The sequence below is a fragment of the Alosa pseudoharengus genome, unplaced genomic scaffold (assembly GCF_046254945.1).
Source record: "Alosa pseudoharengus isolate Yale_2024_CS ecotype anadromous, Long Island Sound unplaced genomic scaffold, YU_APseudo_1.1 YU_APseudo_1.1_scf_2, whole genome shotgun sequence".
NCBI classification, from domain to species: Eukaryota; Metazoa; Chordata; class Actinopteri; order Clupeiformes; family Clupeidae; genus Alosa; species Alosa pseudoharengus.
Window position 1 is genome coordinate 7,804,595 of NW_027468663.1, and position 21,370 is coordinate 7,825,964.

General features: G+C 43.0%; 2 protein-coding genes across 2 annotated transcripts in view; one reads left to right on the forward strand and one right to left on the reverse strand.

Annotated features, from left to right (window-relative positions):
• Positions 1 to 16,503, forward strand: part of c8b (complement component 8, beta polypeptide) — a 24,228-nt gene extending 7,725 nt beyond the window's left edge. Inside the window, exons 3-23 of the mRNA XM_076296113.1 lie at positions 173 to 271; positions 1,855 to 1,986; positions 2,144 to 2,263; positions 2,435 to 2,473; positions 3,190 to 3,255; positions 3,540 to 3,599; positions 5,096 to 5,152; positions 5,517 to 5,622; positions 5,976 to 6,545; positions 7,566 to 7,686; positions 11,779 to 11,926; positions 12,465 to 12,612; positions 13,248 to 13,389; positions 13,500 to 13,632; positions 14,104 to 14,301; positions 14,437 to 14,677; positions 14,776 to 14,904; positions 15,255 to 15,418; positions 15,836 to 15,989; positions 16,115 to 16,183; positions 16,349 to 16,503. Coding sequence (XP_076152228.1) covers positions 173 to 271; positions 1,855 to 1,986; positions 2,144 to 2,263; positions 2,435 to 2,473; positions 3,190 to 3,255; positions 3,540 to 3,599; positions 5,096 to 5,152; positions 5,517 to 5,622; positions 5,976 to 6,545; positions 7,566 to 7,686; positions 11,779 to 11,926; positions 12,465 to 12,612; positions 13,248 to 13,389; positions 13,500 to 13,632; positions 14,104 to 14,301; positions 14,437 to 14,677; positions 14,776 to 14,904; positions 15,255 to 15,418; positions 15,836 to 15,989; positions 16,115 to 16,183; positions 16,349 to 16,503 — 3,051 coding nt within the window. The remainder of the gene's footprint in view (positions 1 to 172; positions 272 to 1,854; positions 1,987 to 2,143; positions 2,264 to 2,434; positions 2,474 to 3,189; positions 3,256 to 3,539; positions 3,600 to 5,095; positions 5,153 to 5,516; positions 5,623 to 5,975; positions 6,546 to 7,565; positions 7,687 to 11,778; positions 11,927 to 12,464; positions 12,613 to 13,247; positions 13,390 to 13,499; positions 13,633 to 14,103; positions 14,302 to 14,436; positions 14,678 to 14,775; positions 14,905 to 15,254; positions 15,419 to 15,835; positions 15,990 to 16,114; positions 16,184 to 16,348) is intronic.
• A 399-nt stretch (positions 16,504 to 16,902) lies between these two features.
• On the reverse strand, positions 16,903 to 21,359 carry c8a (complement component 8, alpha polypeptide). Its single transcript, XM_076295734.1, has 10 exons — positions 21,261 to 21,359; positions 20,848 to 20,992; positions 20,451 to 20,598; positions 19,983 to 20,172; positions 19,672 to 19,866; positions 19,182 to 19,422; positions 18,930 to 19,061; positions 18,103 to 18,260; positions 17,723 to 17,963; positions 16,903 to 17,184 (listed from the first exon to the last, which is right to left on the reverse strand). The coding sequence occupies exons 1-10, from the start codon at positions 21,357 to 21,359 to the stop codon at positions 17,039 to 17,041; spliced, it is 1,695 nt and encodes a 564-aa protein (XP_076151849.1). The 3' UTR covers positions 16,903 to 17,038.
• Between the last annotated feature and the right edge of the window lie 11 nt (positions 21,360 to 21,370).

Genomic DNA, 21,370 nt, shown 5'->3' on the forward strand with positions numbered 1-21,370 from the left:
ACATTTTGTGCTTCACGCAACACGTGTCCGCCCTCCCAGTGCTCCGCGCCTTTATCTCCGCGCGCTGATGAGAGGAGATAGATCTACCTTCCTGCCCGTGCCTTCGCTTTCATTTCCCTCATGTATCTTTTTTTGCTGTTTGTTCTTGTCCTCTTTCTCTCATCTCCTGCAGGGGATTGCGGCTTCAGCTCGATCAAAAGGCGAACACAAGCAGAGAGTGTTTCTTACCGTCTCCTTCGGTGGGATTAAGATCTACGATGAGAGAACAGGAGTGAGTATCATGCTGTCCTGTGTTCAATTACTGTGTTTGGAAATGAGAGCACGCATGGACATTCACTGTACAGCAGTGGACAGCACACACTTGAATTCATGACAGAGATGATCCTAAAACATGGCCTGACCCTAGCAAGGTGGGTAAACCATACACAGAAACAGGCGAACGGGTGACTGATGCAGTGGTCCACTTTGATCATTAGCTTGATCACAGGGGCTGATGCAGTCCCCCTCCCACACACTCACACACTCTCACACACACACACACACACACACACACACATACACTGAGAGGAAGAACCCCCCATCCCCAGCTGTCTGTACCACTAACAGCCAATTAGCAGGTATCATATTTATCTGCTTCTTCCACAGCGCTGATGAAGTGCACACCTACGTCACCTCAGCACTTATCGTTTAATGGAGTTCATTATGAGGCACAATATGAATTATGGCTGTAGATGGGCCACTCTCTTCATTTGCATTCATCATCAATAACAGCATGCTTGCGTGCTAGACTCCCAGCTCAGAGAGCCCCGGGGTGCTTTTACGCCATCTGCTGATTGTTTCTCTTAATGGACACTATTCATTATTACTGCAGTGCAGCCTTACTTACCTCTGTGTGTCTCTGAGACACAACCATGTTTGTATTAGTTAAAAAAGATGACAGCGGGGCATAAAACCCACACGATTGGTTGTTGGATGTTTGTGAAGAGCTGGGAGCACATCCTGCGGAAGATCAATTATTGATACAAATTTTAGTTGTGGCACATTATGTTCTTCCCCTTCGCCACCCAAACTAAACATCATCAGTATCAGCCCATAAATCCACTATGCTGCTGTAAACCATACCTTGGCTTCTAGATAATTACCCAAACTGCCAGGGGTGTTAATCATCATCACTAATAGTTAATTATGCTACTATCGTGCTCCAGTGAATGTAGGTCCAGATTCAGTGGGCAAAGCATCCTCATAAATTATAATAGTCCCAGGGGCAAGATCATGAGGATTTCTACCATTTTTGATTTGTGCTTCGCTCTGGTGGTCTGTAGCAGTTGTTATTGATGTTTAAAAATATGAAATGCACAAGTCACAGATTTAAGATAGAGAAGGGAATTTAAGATTAGTGAAAATGTTCAAAATGACCTAAACTTTCCTATTTTTGATGTCATTTCCTGTTATTGATGAGATACTGGGTCTAAATCATCTAAATAATAATAACCAGAGCAAGCAGATGTACCAGTATTAGTTTAGCCTTTGTCCTCTGAGATTCAAGATGTTTTTTGGTTGTTCGTTTTCTTGTCAGACACAGGTAGGACAGAGACCTGGTTGAAATTTCAATTTGCCCTCCCTATAGTTATCCATATATCGCTCTTGTTTATCAAGCTTTGGCAAACCTAAATGTTTTGATCCAGCAAAATCTGCAATCTCAAGAGCAATCTTGTTTTTCAGGGTCTGCGTATGTGTGCTGCTATGACCTTAAACAATAGGCCTAATGTTATTTCATGCGTTTGGCCTAATCCCAGTGGAAACCGCCCTCATTCTTTTAGTAATCCTCAATAATCTGCACTGCTCTCTCCACAGGTCATGCAGCACCACCATGCTGTCCACGAGATCTCCTACATCGCCAAGGACACGCGAGACCACCGTGCCTTTGGCTACGTCTGTGGAAAAGAAGGCAACCACAAGTTTGTGGCCATCAAGACTGGTCATTCAGTGAGTTTCGCCATCCACTCTCTCTTTCTCTCTTTCTCTCTCTTTCTCTCTCTCTCTCTCTCTCTCTCTCTCTCTCTCTCTCTCTCTCTCTCTCTTTCTGCAAGCGTCCCCCACACAGTGATCTCCATCTGAGAACCTTTTCTGTGCCCGTTCACAGGCCGAGCCCCTCATCCTTGACCTGCGTGACCTTTTCACACTTGTCTATGACATAAAGCAACGAGAGGAGGTGGAGAAGAAGGCTCAGAGAGATAAACACTGTGAGCAGGCCGTCTATCAGGTAAAAGCATGCTTATCTTACCTGTATAATTAAGTCATGTTTCACTGAGGTTTGTGGTTCACAGCTGGGCCAGTAGTTTTACTGATTAAACATGTTTAATTTCTATTCCGTAGTCAAGCTAAATTGTATTTGTCTAAATCACCATTTGTTTTCCTCACTTTTTGACTCAAGACTATTCTTGAGGATGATGTTGAAGATCCCGTTTACCAGGTAGGTAACTAAAGCTATACTTCATGAAGACTCGCTGTGCCTGCTTTAAATTATCCTCCATTGTAACCCTTCAGTTTATGGGTCTCTCTCTCTAATCATTTACATGTAAACAGTAAAAATGGTAGAAATATGGTACTCTATAATAAGTAATGAGAAATAACCCAATTAATTCCTTTCAGTGTAGTTCATATATATGTATATATATATATATATTAAATCATCACAAATCATCACAATGCTGCAGTTTATTTTAGACAATCATTTGACTTCATGTTAGTGTATATCTGTGCAGCCATTTTTTCCTGTACATTTTATAAGTTCTTTTTATGTTTACTTTTTTATTTGACAGACCTACTATTTACTAATTGTTGCACTCCAACCTCTGTTTTGTTTGTTTAATTTTGTTTCGTTTATACCCAGTGCTCTTTTGCTCACACTGAATACAGACAAATTTCACCCTTGGCTTGCAGTTCCTAGTATATCCATTAAATCAAACGTTAGAAATGTCTATGCTGTTTACAACTCCCTCACATAAATACCACACAAAACATCTGCCGTGAGCTTTAACGATCCATAGGTGGACTCGAAAATTAGCAGGGGAGCAAACCAGTCTGTACTAGCAGCACTGGCATGGACTGTGCCCATTGCTAACTCTGAGTATTTGCCCACATCTCTCTCTCTCTCTCTTGCCACCTCCTGCTGCATTGGTCTCTTAGTACATTGTGTTTGAAGCTGGACACGAGCCACTCCATGGCCCACAATCAGAGGAAAGCGTTTACCAGGTACTTTACTGAGCCCCATCCCTTCCTCCCATAAGCCCAGTAGGAAGCTTTGGCTGAAAGGGGGACACTTGCTTAATTCATTATTAGCTGACTGTAGCTGCTAATTGCAAATATATGCCCATATTTGTCCTCCCCTTCTTTGTAAACAAAATGTCATATGAAGCTTGCCTTACTTATGATTTTTTAAGTCTACAACAATTCCTTCAAGGAATTAGTTTGATGATGTTTCCCATGGTCCCATGGTGATGTGCTCTTTACCTATCTCCATCTGGACTGGCCTCTAGGTCCCAACCAGTCAGCAGAAAGAAGGAATCTATGATGTTCCAAAACGTCATCTAATGACTGTAGGTGTTTTTTGTTTATTTTTTGTTGTTGTCCTTTAAAAAGAAACCTTTGTTACTTTGCTCCCCCCTCTTACAAAGTCATTGGTTGCTGTTAATTGAAACCCACAGGGTCCAATTGCAGGCCCCATCCTATTTTATTTAACCTCTCACTCAACTCAAACCTCCCAAATGCCTAAACATCTTCTCGTGCTAATCTACAAAAGTGACAGTTAAATGGCTGATAATGAATTGGGAGATTGAAGAATTGTCCAAGTATATCTTGGAGACGCATATCGCTGATGATAAATTGAGGATTTCCCCCAACACAAGTCTTGGTTATAAGACCACCTTTATTCAGCCATGAATATGAATCCGGCTCAGAAGAGGCACTATATTGATTGACATGCATGATTGCAAAGGTCATTTCTAGTAAGGGAGGTGTGAAGTTTGCTGAGAGGTCTCCTTTTCAGGTGGGATGAACCTGCATGTGCTTGTGAGAGGCGTGTGGGCAAACCCTAGTATCCCCAGAGACATTATGGAGAGTAAATATATTTTCCTTAGATAGCATAATCTAAGATCTAAAAAATGCAAAGCATTGCTCGACGCAAAAAACAGAAGAAATGGATCAGGGACTGCGAAAATATATTTCTTTCCATCTGGGAGATGTAGTCATATTTTCAGACGTGATAGTAAGCCACAAAACATCCATTAAACATTCAACATATTGGAATATTTTAAAAAGGAGAACTAAGCATTCATGAAATTCTGCTGGGAACTGGCTGAAAACTAATATTCTTGCTATCTCGCTTGAAATGGCCAACACCCCAACTGTTATGCCCACACATCACCCAGTCGAGCTTGTCTGCACATTCAGTTGGAGTGCATTGAGTTCCTGGACACCGTATTTTGGCGTATTTGACGTATTTGTCAGTATTATCCTCCTGCCTTTGCTCCATTATGCCAAACATTGATCTTGTTCCATGCATTTCTCTTCCCATCCCCTGCTAACCCAGGCAATAACACTATAACTCTGGCAGTTATGTTCTTTTGCCATTCCTTTGTCACGCATGCATGTTTCCTGTGTCTTTTGTCTACGGTCAGATGAAATGTGCATGCTTTACATGTGATGACTTGTTTTCTTGAACCTGTGCTTTCTTGAACATGATTTAAAAATCATATGATCTCAGTGAGAGTTACATGTACTATAATAAGCGACATATAAATGCTAGAGAGACTCTGTTCGTACTAATAGAGTAATGGAGATATCTTTTACATTTCCATATTTTGACCTTTACAGTTGAAATATGAATTCTGATTTATTTATCCTGCCTGCTTTGGAGTGATTTAGAGGACTACACATTGTTATCAGTGGATAAATATTATTTGTCCTTCCATAGGTTACAGTCAAGTCTAATCACTAGTTATTTACAACATCTCTTACATAAATGGATAGCTGGAATGCATGTATTGTGCTAACTCTCTTCATGCCTGTCTCTCTTATCTTGCTCTATGTGAAGAACATCAACCAGTTTGACCTTTTTGGTGACATGGCCACTCCACCAGACATCTTGTCGGTAAGAAAATACCACCAGAATGCAAAGCCAGATAGTGTGTGTGTGAATGTGTGTTAGGGTGTGTGTGAAAGAGTGAGAGAGAGAGAGAGAGAGAGAGTGCATGTCTGTGTGCTTGTGTGTGTGTGTGGTGCATCTATTTGAGTGAGCATACATGCATGCATGCTTTCCCATTGCAGTAATGTCAGAATGTATTACAGTAGACCTTTTTAAAGCGAAGGGATTATTCTGAGACACAAACAGAAACGTAATTGGATGACGTTCAGAGAGTGAATGGTTTTGGAAAGGGCGCAGTGGAGAGTGGGGCTCAGTGGGAGACTTGAGTGACGATAACAAGCCGAGTCACAATCACTGTGCGTGCCCACAGATGCCTGCTTCCCCGGCCAACACGCTGGACCCCAACCGCAGCCGACGGCAGCGCCAGCTCCCCTCCGAGCTCTTCACCCACTTCAGTCCTCCAGCTGTGCCCTCAGGTGACTCCCAGCGGCCAGGGGCACTCTGCCCAGGGCCTGTTTGCACTATCTACCACCCACCAACCACAAGCATGTCCGCAGTTAGACTGGATAAATTGTTCCTCGTCAGTTATAGCAGAATAAGAGTATATGTGACATTTAGAACAATTTAAAAACCTTTATGGATTATTTATGTGCAGAAAGTGTACATTGAGAAATATAAATAAATAAATAAATGTGTGTATGAATGTACCCATATGTTATGTTTGCTATTGTGCCATTAGAAATGCAGAGAAAGTGTGGGACTCTAGACTGTGTACAGTATATATCCAGCTATATTTTTGCCTTCGCTTTGTTCCCTGTTTCTTTCCCAGGCTACATGACCATGGGTGCTGTCCAGGCGGCACAGTGGGCCCAGCAGTCGTTCGCTGCCCAGGCCCCCCTGGCATTCGGGGTGCAGGGTCCCCTCCAAATGGCCCAAGTTCTGCCTGGGGGTCAGCCGGTGATCTGGGGCCAGGCCAACCTCTTCCACTCACCGGCCACGGGCCAGCAGCAGTGGGCGTTTGTGCCAGCGCAGACGGTGGGCATGAGCGGGCACCCGCTCCCAGCGGCCGTCCTCCAGGGTCTGGTGCCCATTGCCGCCATGCGGCCACACTCCTGCGAACCCTCCACCGCCCCCTCGTCGGTCATTGGAAGCCCGCAGCACACTGTGGATCCTAAGCTACAGCAGGGCAGTGCCAGAGAGGCCGTGGGCGAGGGCGTCCTTGCGGGGGTCCAGCTCCCACTGGCAGGGGCAGCGCTGGCCGGCGCCGAGCAGTCGGACGTGGCCGGTGCCTTGCAGGCGGCCGTCAGCCAGGAAGGGGACGACAGCTGCGCCGACCTTGATCTCTCGCAGATGACTTTGACCCCGGGCTCGTCCTCGTCACCCTCCACCAGTGACACATGTGAGAGAACACACACACACACACACACACACACACACACACACACACACACACACACACACACACACTCACACATTCACACACTGCCACATTCACACATATAGACACACATGCACACTCACACACACAGTCGCACCTACACTCACACATATGCACACTCCCACACACACACACACACACACACACACACACACACACACACACACACACACACACACACACACACAGGCACATTTACACATACACACTCTCAATCCCTCGCTCACACACATGCACACACACACACCAAAGAAAAAAGACACATTCATGAATACTCACATGTACACTGTCACACACCGTGAGGCATGCATGAAATGTTTCACAAATATCATCCCCCATGTCTTAAGTTTCAGCCACCCTATCCCATGCTGAAATAATTGCATGTATTTTATAAAATCACATACTGTTGTAGCAGAGCTGTTTCTAGGTCATGACTGGCTATGCCAGCCCTTTTCGTCTTTTTTTCCACCCTCAAGAAACGTTGTTTGGGAGTTGGAATAACATGAATAATTCAGTTTGTGTCAGTGAAAGTGAATGTGTGTTTACCCTCTATGGTATAATGAATGGAATATTCAGCCAAGTCAGAGAAAGAAAAAAGACATTTCCCAGTAATCAGACCAAATGTTTAGAGATTTAAAACTCCTCTCCACCTTGAAAAACAGGTCTTGACTATCTTATTAATGAATACTATAGTAGAAGTGAATGTACAGTATATTTGACTATTTGTTAGGTTGTTACAGTAATGTGATCTGTTCTTTGTTCTTTCCTGTCATGGTGCAAGATGGTTTTTGAATAAAGAATATTTTAGTCTACACATACTGTAGAGGATAATGCATTCAAATTCACAGCATTATTGTGCACAAGCTAAAGGAAACTGTCCAGAAATGAGCGTATCACCCTCACCACATATTCACTCCATCTCAACTCAACTCACCCCTGCCCCCCCCTTCTACCCCCACCCCATCTTCTGCTGATTGACAGCCCCTACACCAGCCTCTAAGCAGACCCCACCCTGCCAGTCTCCGCCACCCCAGAGTGGGGAGCTCCCTGCAGAGCCGTCACCTTTTGAAGCTGGAGCCGGCCCTACTCAGAGCACAGGAGAGTTACTGGTAATGGGCCTCATATTTATGTTAGCCCACACAGTTCTCCACACATTTCATGCTTTATACTGTTTTATACTGTTTTAGATGATAGAGACAAGTAAGCTAGATATTATTTGTTTATGTCATGGCAGTAAAAAAAATATAGCATTATTCTAAGATAAATAGAATGCAATATATTGTATTATTGTTTTGTATTGTGACGTGTTTTAGTGAAAGAACTGTAAAGCACTACATGTGATGTGATGACTGTGTTTTTCTCTTCAAGGGTGCCTGCGCCAGCAGTCCCTGCTCAACAGAAACTGAAACACAATCTCTAGTGGACCAGTCCAACACAACAACATCAGACTCCTAAAGAGGGACAAGCTGTACGTTTCCGTCCATGCTTCTTCCTCTGCATTCCTCTACTCTTCCATTTTCTCTCTCTTCTCTTCTTCACTTTTCTTCTCTTCACGCTGATTCTCTTCTGTTGACTCTGCGTCTGGCTGTATTTCCGCGTGTGTATGAGAGAGAGACTGAGAGAGAGAGACAGACTGTGTGTGTGTGTGAGAGAGAGAGAGAGAGAGAGAGATAGAGAGAGCGTTTTGCAGTACATTCTTGTGTTTGTAAACTGTACAGTTAAATTCTGGTACTGTTTTTTCCACAGAATGAAGTTTCCCTACCATTCTCTACCATGCTGCCAGAACATGGCTGGGGACACTTAGACTGGTTGTGGAGATTTTTTTCTTCTTTTCTTTTTCTAGTTGCCAAAAACGTCTCAAATATTATGAAATAATATTTGATGCCAAAGTCATATTATATGCCATGAAGGATCTCCATTCAAATTGTGGATTAAAGGAATATGTTCAAAACAGAAAAGAACATGAAGAAACTCTGCGGTGATAAAATTCTTGCAAAAGTATTTTTGAAAATACCTGCAATAAGGCACACAGTGTTTAAAGCTTGTTGCAACATCAGTTCCCAGACTGTATAGATGTGTACTTGCAGTCCTACTTAAAGACCCTTTGTGACTTTGAGGTTGTCACGTCACTTACTACGTCACAGGGCAGCCCTGCTTGAACAATCAGAGCTGTTGTGTTTTTTAAGCAATCGCCATGACCGCCCCCATCTTTGCTTCAGCCCTGACCCGGCATGGACTCTGCTCTCTACACTTGTTCCCATGCTGAGGGCATCTACAGTACACACAAACTGCAGGCCTGGGCCTATTGTGAAATGGTGAAGTCTTGGATTTTTTCTCTTTTTGTTTTGTTTTAAGAATTGTTTCACAGTTGTCACGCTTTTTGGATGTTTGTGACCATGAAGAGCTGTGGGGAGAGAGGACTCGTCACTCCAAAAGGGAACAATGGAATGCCAGCATGGATTCCTCAAAAAAAAGGAAAGACAGATTAAAAAAATCTAGCAAATGTTTATTCTCGATATAGCTTTTATACAGTGAGAAAAAAAAATAAAAAAGCTTCTTTGTTCTCTTTCTTTCTTTTTCTACCTTGTAAGTCACTCAAGCATCTGTTCTTTGGTCAACCCATGTGTTTTAGTGTGATTAAAAAACTCTATTCTGTTGCCAAAATATAATTTTGTAAATACAGTCGGGAAACACTCATGGACCTTGGTGGTGTGACACTAGCCTCAGTGCCAGCTACTGTGGTTCCTAAGCAGTGTTACTTCTGACGGGGAGTCTTGCTGGAGGCTTGGCCGTTATTTCACACTGTTCCACTGAGGCTGTCACCCCCATGTCCTGTGTGAATATGTAAGATTGGCACCTAAAGATCTTACTGCAACTGATTTGTCAGTCCATTGGATGGGTGTTGAGTGTAAGTGGCTCAGTTTGTACTAAAAGAGTAGCACTACTCAAGTGCATATCTGTTGATGGGTCAGCATTGTTTGGTTCAGTTGAAGTTTCAGTTGACGTGTGTTGGGAAATAGTGATACAAGAGTAGACATGTTTTCATCCCAGTCTTTCCCTCCTAAAGAAATGTTGAAGAGACTTTGCAATCAGTTATACCCACGACCCTTCCATGTGCTGTTGTGTGTCAACATTGGCGTCTCTGTTCTCAATGCGACTTGGAAGCCCTTTTCGAAGCAGAAAGTGCAGCTTAGAGCTCTGCCTGATTTGCGTTGTCCTTCTGTTTTTAAATACAGTTCATTTTGCCTTATGACTTTGTATGCAGGATCAGTTATTTTCACCCTCTACAGTCAATGTTTCAGTCATCCACTATAGTCACATTCTCTCATTGTGACAGAGAGCTTTGGCCATGCCGACCTGACCTGTTAGATGTTGTCCAGATAAATCTGTGTAATCCTCAGCAGACCCATGTAGTGGTCAGACATTCACATGTCATGTATTGATCATGGGGGATTTAATATCATGGGGGATTTAATATTGCAATATAGTTCACAAATTTAACACAACTTGTAGTTTGTTTTAAACAAGAAAAGAAGATTATATTTATGACTACAATGTTTGTTTTGCTTTCCAATTCAACATCTTGCCATGTAATGCTGTCAAAAATAAAATGCCATACAATTCCCAGTGTTTGTGTTCTCACTGACACCGCGCATCTTTTCACTGATAGCTGACATGCTGGGAGAAAGATAGAGAGAATGAGAGAGAGAGAGAGAGAGAGAAAGAAATCACTGCAGCGTGAGTCAAAGGAATGAAGCTGATAAAGGCCTGCAGGACATAAAAGTCCATTTGACACAGTTATCCTCTCAGACACAGAGTGAGAGGGGGAGAGTGTGAAGTGAAAGTAGTGAGGATGGAGAGAGGTTGTAGTTTTATGTGGCTGTCATTTTTCACATGTACACTTACACATCACTCCATTCATTTGCTTGTAGCACCTTTCTTTCTGACGCAAGGCGAGAGAATGAGGTGATAGGCATAGTCGAGCACAAACACTGGGCCGCCACCATGAGGAGACCTGCTGGGACCATGCATATTACACTCCCCAGCTGTTTTTAGACAGGGAAATAAATCTACTGAAAAGCATAATTTTATGGCACAATGTAGCACCATATAAAATGTAAGACTATATAAAATAGGTTTGTGGTCTTTATGTGTAGATAAACTGAATGAACTGTCCTTATGTACATCTGCTTTTATTATTTATACTGAAGACAAGACAGAATTATTATTTTTTTACTGGATTTTTTTTCTCTTCAAACACTGAAAACTTTAGATTGACCCAGTAGAGGGTGCTACTAGTCCATCAGCAGGAAAGGTAGTCACATCAGTAGACGTAGTAGTAGCAGCCCACTTTCAAAATAGGAGTAAGTGGATCAGAGGGTCAAAGGTCATTTGAAGTGCGACACAAAACAAACACTTACGGGAAACCCTGGTTTTGCTAAATGTTCAATAATGGGAATGTCCAGAAAACAAGAGGATATCTCTGTTTGCTAAACTGTGTCATTGTTTTCAAAGTGGTTACGCTTTATACTGTACATTTTTATAGTGTTTTCCTAGACAGATACTGTATGAGCTGATTGAGGTAAATTGATTTTAGGGATAAAAATAAAGGGATAAAAAAATGTCTCATAGACAGTAGGGACCAGTAAACTTTTGCTGACGGATGCATGTATCTTGCAGCTGCACTCTGGACAATATTGACTTTGAGGACAGGGGTTATGCAAACTGTTAGAACAGTGTGACACACAGACACACACACACACACACACACACACACACACACAGACACACACAAATGAGACAAATTCCAGTTTCTCCCTTTATTCCAACGGATCACCATGTTGTTAGTGTCCGGCGTGAAGTCAGCTTTTAAGGGACATCCATCACATGTCTGGGTGCTCTCGTTTGTCCTATGGTGAGTACACTCTACTTTACTATAGAATAGGATGTGCAAAAGTAAAATTATTTCAGTTATCTCATCAATGCCAGTACCAGACTGTGAATTGCGTTCTTCAAAGTCAGTATTACACTAAAAACAAATGTTTCATTTGATCATCTCCGTCATGGTCACCTCAAGCCTTTTCTTGTGCTTATCCATCTCTTTTTCTCTCAATGAAACACACACGCACACGCACACACACACACACACACACACACAAACGCACGCATTCAAATCTTGCCCCTTTGCTTTCAGGAGCGCGGCGGTTGTGCTGGTCAGCAGTGGGGAAGTGAGGCGACGAGAGAGCCGCGCCCTCAGCACAGGACGCCCTGCCACCCCAGTTGATTGCAGTCTGTCTGAGTGGACCACCTGGACCCGCTGTGACCCCTGCCACAGGAAGAGGGTAGATGACCTCGCTTTACTTACTATCTGCCACTCCACCCTCACACTTCCGCTGCCTCCATTCGCCCTGGTCCTTTGCTATGCTATGCTTTGTAGTATGCTTAATGTAGACTATGTGCTTTGTAGTATGCTTAATGTAGACTATGTGCTTTGTAGTATGCTTAATGTAGACTATGTGCTTTGTAGTATGCTTGTAGACTATGCTTTGTAGTATGCTTAATGTAGATTATGTGCTTTGTAGTATGCTTAATGTAGACTATGTGCTTTGTACAGTAATATGCTTAATGTAGACTATGTGCTTTGTAGTATGCTTGTAGACTATGCTTTGTAGTATGCTTGTAGACTATGCTTTGTAGTATGCTTGTAGGCTTTGTAGTAGGCTTGTAGACTATTGCAGTATGCTTGTAGACTATGATTTATAGTGTACATGTTTTGTCATGTTCATATGTCCATACGGCTTGCTGCATGTTCGTTTATTTCTCTCAAATTCCCTTACACTATCGGTTTTCTTTCTGTCTTTTTCTATGTATTTCTTTAAGTACCGCTATGCTAAGCTTCTCCAGCCGTCTGAGTTTGGGGGAGAGCCGTGTAACATCCAGGGCCGAGAGGAGGAGTCCTGCACCCCACCATCCCGCTTCAAATGCACCAGCGCCCCCCTCTGCCAGGGCTTTGTGTGCGCTGTCACAGGTGACGCCACACACATCATCACACACAATACTGCCACATGTTTATGTTTTCATCTCGACTGAGTAAGTCCATTTTCTGACTGACTGACATGATCCCTGACATAGTGTCACTAGTTCATCTTGTTAGATACAGTATACTGTACTAAAGTGAGAGCTAAATATGAGCGGGGTTGATGGTGGTATTGACAGCATTTGAAATGTTTAAGTCCATCCCAAGCCTTAGAATTTTGAAGGGGAATGGAAATCTTTGGTTAAAAGGACAGGGACAAGTGGAGGAGCAGCCTGTGGGTGTCATTGTATTTGAGGGATTTGCCCACGCTCTAACGCTCTAAATGATGTGTCTCTAGACTGGGATCTCTCATCAGGTAGCACAGATGTCACGTCTGGCCCTGTAAGCCAGTAATGGCAGTAATGTAAAATAAAACATTGTTAAGGGTGAGGAGCCTGGTGAGGGTTTTCTAATACTTTAATGTCATTTGAACATTATTTTGAACAGTAATGATTGTTGTACGTTCACAAATTCACAAGCCAGATATTATTCCCAGGACACTGTATGAAGCATGGTAAACTCAGACATTCAGTGTGTGTGTGTGTGTGTGTGTGTGTGTGTGTGTGTGTGTGTTTTGTGCTCTGCAGGGCGTTGTGTGCTGGAGGGACTGCGCTGTAACGGTGATGACGACTGTGGTGATGGCTCAGATGAGAAAGGTTGCAAGAAGGTGTTCCGAGCCTGCCGCGAGGAGGCTGAGGAGTACTATGGCATTGAAAACCTTGCCAAAGGGTGTGTGTGTGTGTGTATGTGTGTGTGTGTGTGTCACTGATTCTTGGCATAGGACATTAAAGAGGACAAGGTTGGTTTTCCCCTTCTCATGCATCCGTATGTCTGTCCAGATTTAACGTCCTCAACAGCCACCTGGAGGGCTTGGTACTGGACAACCGTTACTATGCCGGTGGCTGTTTGCCCCACTTTATCCAGGATGTGCGATTTAGGAAACCCTACAACCTGCAGCACTACATATTTGAGGTATCAGAGAAACTAACACTTGTTTGAAATAGTGACATGGTTCTACCTGTAGCCTGACTAACATCAGGCTAAATCTCAAATCTAAACTCAGATTGAGAATGGGTCTGGGGACCTTTCAATCCCTTTCACTTTGTAACCGTGGAAACAGTGAAATTCAACAGAAATTGGTTTAATAAACGTTGTAGCGTTTCAGAAATACAAGAAACAAAAAATATTTCTGATAAACAAGTGTTTAAAGGCAGTTAATCGTTTCCAAACAAAAATATTTATCCATGTAATTTAAACTTGACACCATCAGCGCAGCCATTGGTTGAACAGCGCCGCTAACTTTTTATGTTATGATATAGGGCTACCGGATTTACCAGTTGTGATTAGTTACTGGGTTTTTAGTGATTTGGAAATCGGCTTTAATGGAAATTGGCTTATCCAGACTGACTTGCAGTATTGCTCTGACATTACTGTACCTTTCAGACCAAAGGCTCCTATGACTTTAGAATGGAGGTTCATGATTCATATTCTGACTACATGAAGGACAGCACAAGAAGCAGCTTCTCCGAAACCTCAGTGTCCTTCGGAATTAAAATCCCAGGCGTCTTTGAGGTGGGCTTCAACTATGACGAGTCCAAGTACAAAAATTCGGTGGAGAGGATACGTCGTCTTTCAGGAATGGTGAGGAGGGGTTGGGAACATAGCTGAGGTGAAGCGATAGATTGTTTATTATATATTTATATTGCTTTCTTTACTACATTCCCAAATTCATTTTGACGGTACTGAATGGGTGTCCCCATTCCATTTGTCTTGCAGAAAAACAGCTTCTTGCGTGCACGTTCCCAGATTGAGTTGGCCCGCTACGCCCTTAAGGCGGATGGCCTGATGCTACATCCAGACTTTTTGGGGCGACTGAGAGCACTGCCTCTCGAGTACACCTACGGGCAGTACCGACAGATCTACAGGGACTTTGGGACACACTACATCACTGAGGCCACGCTCGGTGGAGAATACGACTTGACCATTATCCTCAATGAGCAAAAGCTGCAGTCATCAGGTAAGGTAATACCAAAAGAGTCTAAACCAGGAGAGCAGATGCATGCTATTTCATGACAGCATGTGGTAAATAACTGTCCCTTCTCCCCTCTCCTGAAGGCTATAGTCTGGTGGACTCACAGCGCTGCGTAGAAGCTGGACTGAAATTGGGAGCCAATATCAAGGGGGTCTATGTGACGCTCGGGGTCTCTGGTGGAGCTTGCAAAGGCTTGTTGGAAGAAATGGAATGTGAGAGCTTTTGGCCCCTGACATGGACATGAACTCAACCATGTTCATGTTTAAGGAAATGTTTAATTCATGGCATGTTTAGTTTAACCTTTCCAAAACCAAACAAAACTCATCATTATGTAATTCAAGACTGAATTATGATTGAAGGACTTTGCAGTCTTTTAGCCGATCTACTAATAGGTTTCTACCATTTTCCTTGCATTCATGTAGCAAAAGCTTTTATGCAGAATAATGTATGTGCTAGAGACAGTCATTTTCATCAGTATGTGCACTTCCCGGATAGCAAGGATAGTGTTAGCACCATGTCGTGCCAGCTAAGTCACAGGACCCTCTCTGTTTTGAAATGGCAGCACACACGGGTGCAGATTCCCTCGTGGAGGACTATGTGGCGGTGGTGAAGGGAGGAGACAGTGAGTCCATCACACAGCTGGCCAGTAAGACTCTCCCCACCCAGAAGCTGATGCAACAGTGGGGAGATGCTGTTTACTACAACCCTGACTTCATTCACACCAAGGTAGCTCAGTGGTCAAGTCCTGATGCCCGTATGTTTGTAATACCAACAAATGTCTGCTGTAACTTTTCGATTTTGTTTTCTACTTCAGTTATTTGTTGTTGATCTGATGTCATCATACTTGGTGTGCTGTTGTTAAAGATGCTATAAGACATTTATGGTAATAAATCATAAAAGCACCATAATATACCATCATAGATTTTCAAATTATTTGCTTTTGGACAGCAATGCCCGTTTTAAACGTTAGTGGTCATTCTTACATATAGCACCTAAATCTTTGAGGTAACGCTGGCAAAACTTGATTTAACAAATGTCAATCTAAAGGAAACTTCTCTCAAGATGTCTCAATATCTCATTTAGAATACATTAAGATTTTATCTGTGTTGTGTTTTTTTTTTCTTTTGCTCGTCCTTGAGCCAGATGTCGCCCTTGTACGAGCTGGTTACCTCCAGAGACTTTGTCAATGAGCGGACCCTGAAGAAGAACCTGAGGAGGGCTCTGGCTGAATACCTGGCTGAGGCCAGCTCCTGCCTCTGTGCCCCATGCCAGAACAACGGGGTGGCTGTCCTTAAAGGTAATCTGACTTGATATGAACACAATGTCCACCTCAGGGGACTAACTAGTAAATGCAGAATACACAATACTTTTAGAAGTTTTTATTACAAGTTAAACTGTTGTTGTTGTTGTTGTTTTGTCAAGGCACACGATGCGAGTGTGTGTGCCCCTCAGGAGTCAGGGGACTCAGTTGTGAAATCACTCAAAGATCAAGTGAGTCTGCATTCAAATGATGCAATGTATTGCTTTATCTCTGTAGATTACAAGATACTGTGCTGTTTGTCCTCTGTGGGGACACAACAGACAACTCTTTCACTCTGCACTTAGCTATCCTGAACTAATGCTACATGCAATTTGTGTGCACTGCTAAATTCTCAGACATGGGGGTTGATGGGAATTGGAGCTGCTGGTCCAGCTGGTCGTCTTGCAGTGGGAGGACCCAGCGCCGAACGCGCCAGTGCACCAACCCAGCACCTGCCAATGGAGGAGCGGCATGCCAAGGACCCCAAGAAGAAACCACCGACTGCATCTGATTGTGTCTGAATTCTGCTTAATTAACTGACAAGTGTCACTTTGGCTGTGTTCATGTTATTTGTTTCTTGAATAAAGCTTTCTTATGATAACCACTAACTAATGTGTTCTCAAACACTATTCTGCAATTATTTCTTTGCATTATAATTTACGATAACTTCATAGTTTAAATTGTGCTGGAATATCAATCTAAACTTAATCAGTTGTATTTGGTGTACTTGTTGGCAAATTAATAAGTTATGGTCTGTTTAGACATCACGCTTACAGTTTCCTTCATTACTTCATTATTCAGTTTATTATATAGCCTAACCTCTCAACAGTCGCACTGCCAAAGAACAAACATTTGCAGCTTGAATCATAGCAGCACACAGGAAAAGCTGTGTAACATAGAGAATCTCAGGGAAAATGTGGTAGAATAAGCTTCAGCTGTAAGAAGAAGAGAGTATAGTACTGGTTGAAATGCATTTTCTGAATGCAGCTGCTTGGGTTGGTCCAAGCTGTTGTCCTTCGCTTCTCTATTCTTGCTTTCCTTCTCTCTCAGCAGGGTTGGGTTTGCTCAGAGTTACCGAGACATGGGGCTCCCCCTGCTGGTTTGGGGTTGTTACACTCTCGTCTCCGGGTCTTTCGGCCTGATTGGCATGAGGACCAGCTGCCCCAGCAACTCCAGGAGCCATCAACAGAATCTGTCACATGAAAGGTTTCATCAGTACAGCCTGCCGCATGAAAGGTGTCAAACACTCCAGTTGCCATTCTCAAAATGGCAAAAATGTGTATCTTGCTAAAAATGCTTTGTTTATGCCTCAAAAGCAAATATCCTTACACCAAGGTCCTTACGCCATTATTTATGTCAAGATAGTCAAACATGTTTTGTCTTGCTATGACAGTTTATTCAGTAAGTATTTTCTAATAAACAATGTGCAAGGTAGCACTATTTTCTATTTAAAAACTACACACATTATTGTCTGCGGAGGGTGTTGATTGCAAGACTGTGGATATGTTTCAAAGTTTTTTTTGTTGACATTGTGACATAAGCCATTGAAAATAAAAAAGCAGATATTTGTACAAAATCAGTTGCATGGATGTACTAAAGCATTGCTATTTGTTCAAGATGGAGAGAAACTGCTTTAATGATGTGCACAAGTGATGATAGTTTGAACAAACAGTCTGATCTGGGAAACGCACCAAAGCAACTGAGAAAAACTGTAATATATTGTTGGTTACCTTGCTTGGGAGCATCTGGTCTCTGAAGCTCCTCACAGGCTTCTCCCCCATAGCCCGACTTGCACACACAGCTGCAGGAGGTGCCGCTGAGCGCAGGGACACCGTTATTCCTGCAGGGGGCGCAGCGGCACGGGCTATACTGCTGTAGGTACTCCTCCCAGGCCCTCCTCAGATGCGGAAGTCTGGTCCTAGCCTGGTCAGCTGCAGTGCTCAGGCGCACAAGCTCATACATAGGTAAGGTCTGGACATGTGGGGAGCATGCACAGATGTAATAACGCCATAATGTTTCGTCAAAATTTTTATGTCATCATAAACATAGATATAGATACAGCATGTATCGTGATGCTGGCACCCCACATTTCATTCAGAGAGTGTATTACCTCAAAGTCAATAAGATCAGGACTGTATTTGAGAGATTTGCCCCACTTCTTGAGAGCGCTAGTGTCTTCGATGATCTTGGCGCCTGCTGCGGCAGGATCCGTTCCCCCTTTAACCAGTGTGAACCCATCATTGATTAAACTATCAGATGACCCACGGCCTACAAAGAAATGACAAGAAGGACACATTTGACCTACAGACAGTGCCTTATACATACGTAGTGCTAAATATCTATATTACTCTGTGATGGTATTTATGGTATTGAGACATCACTAAAAAGGGTTAAAGGTGATGGAAGGGTATAGTACATGCCATGATTATTTGCTTTTACTGTACTTTATATATGTACAACATACAGTTCAGGTGGTACAATTTTACACAATAAATTGGCTTTAAAGGAACCGTATGTAAGATTGTGGCCAAAACTGGTACTGCAATCACTTTCAAATTACTGTAGAGCGCTGTCTCCCCTCCCCCTCCCCCTGACTGGCAGAGCTGGCAACCTGGATGCCGAAACACTACTGACTTCGTGATTAGTAGATAGGTGGAGGGTGGCGCATCAGGCCAAAACACAACATGACAACATCTACATCAGTTGCGGGCTGCAACTTCACTTTTTAAATGACAATATCCTGGCCAGACTATTGTCATTGATAAGTAATTTGAAATGAACAGGATTTCTTAATGTCTAGTGACATATCAGGGCCATTTTATGATTAATTGAAATACATTTCTTACATACGGTTCCTTTAAGGGTCATTGACATTATCTCTTTAAAAATGAAGCTTTCATCATGCTTGTGGGGCACATATGAGTATAGGTTGCTCACTCTGAGTCACTTCGCCTATCTTATTACAAAAGGTGATGTTCCCCTTCACTGGGTTGTCACGTAAAGCATCTGTCGGTAACTTCAGTTTAAAGGACAACCCAAGGCATTTTTGGACCATTTTGGAATGCACCTCTGAGAGAAGAAAGGGGGAAAACTGGTAAGGACTTTCTCAGGACATATTCTACTCAGCTCTGACCAAATCAAAAGAGCATTTCATTTTGCACAAATGTCATTCCCGATGTACATCATTACCAGATTTCCTCATGGCCTCTTTGTTGACAATCATCACATGCTCCAGCGTTCCCCCCATGGTGCCACGGGTGATGTGGTGGGTGCCGTACTCCTGGAAAAACTGGGCATACGAGCCGAAGTCGTACTCCTCCGGCAGCTCCATAAGAGACTGCAGCATGTTCTCTTCCAAAACCAAGTCCCTGCTCCGCATCTTAAACTGGGCTGTCTGCACAGTGGACACAAGTCTCACCACACCCACGTCCTACACCCGAGCATGGGGGGAAGAAGAGGAAACATGTAAACTCAGTCCATTATGTTACATGAGCAGCATCTGAAGTAAAACTGTGAAAAATTAAATGCTAGATAGATGCATAGTTTTAGCTTCCTACCTGTGTTGAAATAGGAATTATATAATGTATATAGTTTATAAAATGCATAATGTTATTGTCAGCTGTTTAACACAAAAGGCATTATACCACCTGACAAAGCCATAGACAGCTCCCTGCCTTACCTGACTTGCGTACTGTGATATGTTGTGGAGGAACCGAGACTCCTTATTCCCTGAAATGCCTAACTCTCCACCGACACCCTTTTTGGTTATTCCTACAGTGAGTCCCCATTTATAAGAATCCAAAGTTTTCCGGCCATTGAGAAAACTTGACACGTCCTCAAAGTACTCTGAGGAGGCTTCCGATCTTGCCTGCGCCTGGGACATGCATCCATTGGAGAAAACTCAAGTAAGTTCTTTATTAGAAATGAACACCAAGTCATGCATTCAATACAGCACATACAGAGTAGTGTTACATAAATAAACATACATACCACAAATCGATATGAATGGAAATTATATGGTTTCCGGTAGTACTTTTCATCATCATTATAATAAAGATTCTCACAATAAGCATCATATGTGAGTTTCCTCCATTCTCCATTGTAGACATATTCACAGATCCCGCCATAGTATACTGGGTCCAAGATGTGCAGTGCAAAATCTCCAGTCAACACATTGTAGCTAAAACAATGAAATTATCATGTATGTTATCTCTGAATTTCATAGCTGTGATAGATTGCTATTCTTCTCCTCTCTGTCATTAACCATTTCTTTTTCTTTCTCTGTATGTGTGTGTGTGTGTGTGTGTGTGTGTGTGTGTGTGTGTGTGTGTGTGTGTATGTGTGTGTGTGTGTGTATGTGTGTGTGTGTGTGTGTGTGTGTGTGTGTGTGTATGTGTGTGTGTGTGTGTGTGTGTGTGTGTGTGTGTGTGTGTGTTTGAAGGCATGTCTACAGCTTACCCTTGAGTGGCTCGTTCAGAGCCGGGGATGGGGAAGAGGTTCAAGCATTTGTTATCCCTCACATCCACATTCTCACACTCCTCTTCATCCGTTCCATCCTGACAGTCCTTCTCTCCATTACAGCGGAGATGCTGACTTATACACCTCCCTGCACGCAAACATGTTGCACTCAATAACACCTACAGGGGGTACTAGATTGGGTGTCACACTAATAAATTATCCCAGGAGTTTGTGCAGAACCACATCTTTAAAAATATATCTTTTGGAAGATTAAGAGACCAGACAGGCACAGAGGAGTATATACCATTTAAGGGTATCTTCATCTCAATGTCATTGGCAACACAATGTATATGACAAATGAAATAGAAATCCTTGAATCCTTGAATTGAACACTAGCCTGTCTGCTTGCAGGAAAACATTTCCCCACACTGGTTCTGCAGTGGACACACTGCTCCTGATGGACAGAACTTCTCATCCCACTGGCTTTCCTGACACTCCGTCCCCCCAAACTGGGATGGCTTGTCTAGGGACCTGAATCGAAACTGGACCAACATCCAAAAGAAAATACAGACTTGTATGTTTCGAAACATAGATAGGCAGGGTAGCCTAATATATGTGAAAAAAATCACGCTAATAGAGAGGTGTGCACGGAGAGGTGTGCACGGAAATCATTCCTGGCTCTTTCCTAGTTACCTTGGTTGTGGGAGAAGATCAAGTGGAATACTCTACAAAATTATCAATTTGAGCACAGCCAAGCACACATTATATGCTGAGTAACCGAGTAGCAGTAATTTCTTAGAGCAAACATACCGCTTTTGTCTGGCAAGCACCACAGGGTGACCAAGATGACCATGGCGTTAGCCTGCAGTCAATTGGTGCTGGCAGGTTCACACTTCTGGCTTTTCTCATTGTGTCATTTA